Raw genomic sequence first — 6000 nt, forward strand, 5'->3', positions numbered from 1 at the left:
CATGGAGAGCTCCTTTGACCGCATGTTGTCTGTTCACAGCAAAATCTTCCACATGCAAGCACCACACCTCAAATCAACTCCAGGCCTTTTATCTGTTTAATTGATAAGGACATAACGACGGACTTGACCACACCTGCCCATGAAATAGCCTTTGAGTCAATTGTCCAATTACTTTTGAGCCCCTGAAATGAAGGGATTGTGTTCAAAAAATGCTTTAGTTGCCTCACATTTTTATGCAATCGTTTTGTTCACCCCACTGAATTAAAGCTGAAAGTCTGCACTTCAACTGCATCGGAGTTGTTTCATTTCAAATTCAAATTCAAATTCAATTTCAAACCAAAATGAGAAAAAAGTGGTCTCTATACAAATATTTATGGACCTTACTGTGTAAAGGTGGCTCTTGGTCTAAACTATGGGGTGATACCACCAGACTACAAAGAATTGCATTGATAAGTCCTCAGGAATGACGTGTGACCATCTTTATAATTTGATGAGCCTTGTTAGAACATAAAAAAATCTGACACATGAGAGGAGACCATTCAGGCCATCAAGCTCACTTGTTTAACTAATTGCTCACTCGTCTCAATATCTCATCATATAAGGCTCTCAAGGTTTCTGCTTTAACTCCGCCATTCTCTAAAAGACCTTTCTTGCACATCTCTTTAAATATGCCCGCCAATATCGAATGATTTTGCACTTTATTATCGTAAGCTGGGTAAGTCTGTTTCTTGTTCAGTCTATACCAGGGGGGCCTCCAACACGTCGCTCGCGAGCTTACTGGTGGCTCGTCACCCCCTTTCCAAGTAACTCACCAAAGGGTTAATGAATCCTACATAAATTTGAAAACTTGATTAGTCAAATTAGGGGGTGGGCGATCTTTCCAAAAAAATCATATCACGATCCACAATCTGAACTGCAATCTCTCTTTTCAATGTGGCATACGCTTAAGAGAATATCCGGACTCAAACTCATCAATACCTCAGTAACACTTTTTTTATTTTAGAATCTCAAACAAAGTTGAATTAAATTGTTCTCTCGTGCACTAGCTAAGTGGGGTTAAGGACCACGCCATGAAGCTGGCGAGTGAATCAAGAGATAGGCCACCCAACCTTCGGCCTGCTGCGTGTTTCTCGAATTCGTGCAAATAAATCGGCACCACAAGTAAACTCTGATTCTTAACGCGATGAGAGAAGTCGCAAAATCTGCCAGAATGTTCAAGCAAATTCTAGAAAAAAACCTGATCTAAATGCGTGAAGTAATTCTCTCGTGAAAAGTGGACAGACATACATACAGAGAGACATTGGATTTTATATATTATATATTAGTAAACCTTCAAAATAATGTGCAGTTAAAGTCTCAACAGCATTTCTGGAGCTTAGTAGGACTATAAGAATCTTCACCAATGGGCTCTGAAAATGTCTGCTGTGTTTGGGTCTCCATACCTCTCTGAGTCTGACATGAATGTCATGAAATCAAAGTTCAGAACACGACCGACAGACGAACATTTAAAGGACTCCATTAGAATGAACCTGAGGGGCTCCACTCCACCACACACCTCAGTGCCAGTCATCTGACTAACTAAAAAAACACATCAGACATGCGACTGGACCTGTGAGTAAAGTGACATGTGACAAAATGACAAATGAATACGTCCGATCTGTGGATTTGGAATTGCATTGTTTTGTTTTGTCAGCATTCACGTTTTAATTCAATGCTGTGAGATACACGAGAAAATGCGTACAGACGTACAAAATGCACTTGCAGGTGAATATTTTTTTGTGATCATGCAAAATGTGAGTTGTGGACCCCAACCTTTTGTAAATGTTCAGGCAAACCAAGCGTATTCAGTTTGTTTGGGTTGAAGGATCTGTGCTGGTATCCAGAAGGCTGCCGGTTCGAATCCCCGTCACTGCCAAAAGAGATCCTGCTGGGTCCTTGAGCAAGACCCTTAACCTGTAATTGCTCCAGAGGCGCTGACTGTACAATGGCTGACCCTGCGCTCTGACCCCAAGGGGTATGCGAAAGCTAACAAGTTCCTAGTACAAGAAATTGTATAAAGCGAAATAAAGAACAAAAAAAAATAAGCTATGAGAATAAACGTCCCCTCCTTTAACCGCCACCTTATCGTGGTGGAGGGGTTTGTGTGTCCCAATGATCCTAGGAGCTCTGTTGTCCGGGGCTTTATGCCCCTGGTAGGGCCACCCAAGGCAAACTGGTCCTAGGTGAGGGATGAGACAAAGAGCGGTTAAATAAACCTTCTATGATGAATAAAAACTTTGGACGACATTTTCCCTTGCCCGGACGTGGGTCACCGGGGCCCCCCCTCTGGAGGTGGGGCTCGATGGCGAGCGCCTGGTGGCCGGGCCTGCACCCATGGGGCTCGGCCGGGCACAGCCTGAAGAGGCAACGTGGGTCCCCCTTCCCATGGGCTCACCACCTATGGGAGGGGCCAAGGAGGTCGGGCGCAGTGTGAGTTGGGTGGGGGGACCTTGGCGGTCCGATCCTCGGCTACAGAGTAGTGGCCAGGGAGAGGGAAGCCTGGGCATCTCTGCTCAAGCTGCTGCCCCCGCGACCCAACCTCGAATAAGCGGAAAAGAGAATGGATGGATGAATAAACGTTAGAAAACATGAGGCGCTCTCGGCCATTTTCATTTTGTAAAAGTAGCTCTCAGGTGAAAAAAGGTTGGAGACCCCCTGCTCTATACAATACAATAAATGCTTTAACAGACCCTGCCTTTTGAGAGACCCCCTTTTTCCAGGTAGGTTGGTGTGCGGTGGGGGGGTCAACACACCGCAATACACAGAAGAGAACACAAGTCATCCTCTGGCCTCCTCCAGCACTTCAAGATTAACTCAGTCACATAATTACATCTGAGTGGTGCCCTCCTGCCAGTCTCTCTAGAATATCCCACAGAGGGTCCCTTCCACATGAGTACATGTGAGTGATGCCTCTCGCCGGTCACACTCACTGCCACCAACGCTAACACACACATGGGTATCACCGAGTCACACGAAGGCTAAACACCCTTTAGCTACATGCCACTTAACAACCAGCAGGTTGTCCTTCGACTGCTCTTGTGCTTCTATTAAGGTGCCTTGATATCCATGTGAACAAGAAAGCGGCAGCCTTCGCTCTCCAGGAGCCCTAATGTTTATTTCAGTCACTCCATGAGAAATGCAAAGGCAATGTGACATTTATTAAAGTGTAAGAAACACCAAATAGAAGAAGATACAGTAGGAAATAAAGCAGGTAGAAAAGTCTGGGTACACTTTCAGAGAAGCCACCTGAGGAGTCCTGGGTGGCCTTTAATTTAGCAGTTGGCGTCACGTAGAAGTTTGAATTCACCGGCGTCCAGACGAAGTGACCTCTCCCTCCCCGTCTTTCTTTCTGATGTGTCTTGGTCACAGAGTTCAGTTCCCGTGTCATCGCTCTTTGTGTCTCCCTGATATCGTCACTCTGTCCTTAAGTCCGGTGATTATTTATGTTGAAATACCTCATGGGACTCGGGGACGTGTGACATGAATGACTTTGCCTTTTATTCTTTACGCACCTCCACTGTGATTTCCATTCCTGAAGTTCTAAACTGTCTGTGGCACCTGCACTGTTTTCCACCTCCTCGACTATTAAGTTATAAACCGACTGAAGCGGGTCTGTTAAAGTTATAAATTAGTGGCGCAGTATAAGAATAACATACAAGACAGGACGTTTGTAATGCGAGTTGCCCTGTAAGAGTTCTGTAAATTCAAAATGAAAACCTAAAGTATCTATCTATCTATCTATCTATCTATCTATCTATCTATCTATCTATCTATCTATCTATCTATCTATCTATCTATCTATCTATCTATCTATCTATCTATCTATCTATCTATCTATCTATCTATCTATCTATCTATCTAATATTAAGAAGTCTGTAATTTGAAAGTGTGACAGTTTTACACTCCAGGACATGCGCCATTGGCTCAAACTGGGTTTGGTAACACCAGTCACCCCCTAACTGAGACGAGGCACAGCGTGACAGCTCTGCTCCATGCCTGGTTGCTGCTATGATTCTTGTTACAGGGACAAGCCAGGGCCGTCTGAACAGCATCATAGGCTCCCCGGGCAAAGTAGAGCACATACGTAGGCATCAGAAAAAATGTGGGGGCCCCAGGCAACTGCCCAGCATGCCCATGCATGCACTAAGACGGCCCTGGGAGGAGCTGTGCTTACACTGGTACAAGGCGTGCGACGACAATGCAGAACCCTAGAAGACACACACCTATGCCCGGAGCTTCACCCGACGTGTCCAGTCCTGCACGGTGCGAGTCCGCGGTAAAAACTTCCCAACGTTGTGTGGCAAGCGTGACTTTACAGATACCTGCCCTGAAACGTACGCCATCTGCACAGGGCCTTAGTCCGCCGTCTGAAACACGTCAAGTGTGACCGACTGAGCATGTGTGACACGTCCCCTTCTGATTGGTTCAATGGGTTGTTTGACTTTAAAAACAAATGAAATTGAATCTCGTAACGTTTGCTACTGCTGAGACTCACTTAAGTTGTTTTTGTCACACTGGTTAGTTAAAGTGACATTTTGTATATTTTGCATAAGACGTTTGACAAGCGTGACAAGGCCACTCAGTCCAGTTGTCACTCGTTTGTTTCGCTCATAGCTCACTTGTCCCATCGTCTCGTTCATGGTTTCTTCCACAGCTCCATGTCTGAAGAGTTTGTTTGTGATTCCCACAATCCTTTGCGTGAAGGAGCAACTGCTGCCTGGCTTCAGTCTGAGATGCACTTCCCTTTAGTCTCCACTAGGTGGCCCCATGTGCTTGATTCACCTCTGCTGGATCAACTGAGTCCCTGGATGAGGTCCCCACACAGTCCCCTCTACTCGAGACTAAACTGTTGCCCCAATTTTATTTATAAAATGCCCCCCAATATCAGTCAGTGCAGGCCGGAGTAGACACTTTTGAAAGAAGTGTTGTGTCGGGTGGTCTTAGCGAGTGACGCCTTTTTTTTTTTTCTTTCTCTCCCTAGTGGTGCAGAAGACAAGCACGGCTACATCTGGGACCGTCACTACAACATCTGCCTGGCCAAGCTGCAGCACGACGATGTGGTGAATTCTGTGGCCTTCAGCCCGATGGATCAGGAGCTGCTGCTGACTGCCAGTGACGACTACACCATCAAGGTGTGGCGATCTCCTCGCGTGGTCCGCATTGCCCAGCCCAGGCGTCCACAGCCCCGCAAGCTGCTCTTCTCCTGGCTGATGAATGTGAAGCAGTGACCAGCTAGCTGTCTGGGGCTTTGGTTTAGTGGGGGTGGGGGTGTGGGGGGGGGGGGGGGCTGCAGGGATGGCTGGCCTGGTGGGCTTAGCATCTCAGCTGGAATGCAAGGAGGGGAAAGTGGAATCACAAGGGGTGACGTGCCGGTCCTCTTCTACACTCCTTTGAGTGAGGCCTGCTAAAGGGACAAGGGGGCGGGCAGACGTCCCCATCTGTGACAGTTGTTGCGGTGGCCCCGAGCTACAAGGCCTACTTCTGAGGAAGAATGGAAATGAAGGCGCGCTCATTTGGGCATCGGGTCGGAGCGGGTTGGCGTCTTTGGGGGCCTCAGACCGGCCCAGCGTGTTGCTCTGCCTGCGTTTCCTCGTCTCCACTTTTATTTTTGAAGGAACTTTATTGTTTTTTTGTTGACAAAGGGATTGTTTGAGTGCTGAAGGGCGACACAGGAACTCCGGAAACATTAAAAGCAAAAAAGAAATCGGTGTCGGATAACGACTTGTGGCCAAAGTCGAGAAGAGAAATGGAAGACGACCACGACCGCGTGTTTGAGTTACGTGTTCTGCTGATTTGTGCAAAGTGTTGTCCCCATAAGGCCTTTGAATAAATGAGCCGAGTGTCGAGGTGGTGGCCCGCCCTGACCTCTGCCTTTGTCTTTCACGTCTGCTGTTTTCCCAGAATGCCGAGGTGTCCAGCTGGACGAAGGACCTCACTTGGTGTGGCGGACCCTCCCAGCGT

The 6000-nt window shown here is 47.2% G+C and overlaps 1 protein-coding gene across 1 annotated transcript in view; it reads left to right on the forward strand.

Annotated features, from left to right (window-relative positions):
• The window catches only part of fbxw5 (F-box and WD repeat domain containing 5), a 36677-nt gene extending 30924 nt beyond the window's left edge, over nt 1–5753 (forward strand). The window contains exon 10 of the mRNA XM_028808760.2: nt 5021–5753. Coding sequence (XP_028664593.2) covers nt 5021–5267 — 247 coding nt within the window. The 3' untranslated portion in view covers nt 5268–5753. The remainder of the gene's footprint in view (nt 1–5020) is intronic.
• Nucleotides 5754–6000: the final 247 nt, after the last annotated feature.

The sequence above is a fragment of the Erpetoichthys calabaricus genome, chromosome 9 (assembly GCF_900747795.2).
Source record: "Erpetoichthys calabaricus chromosome 9, fErpCal1.3, whole genome shotgun sequence".
Taxonomy (NCBI): Eukaryota; Metazoa; Chordata; class Cladistia; order Polypteriformes; family Polypteridae; genus Erpetoichthys; species Erpetoichthys calabaricus.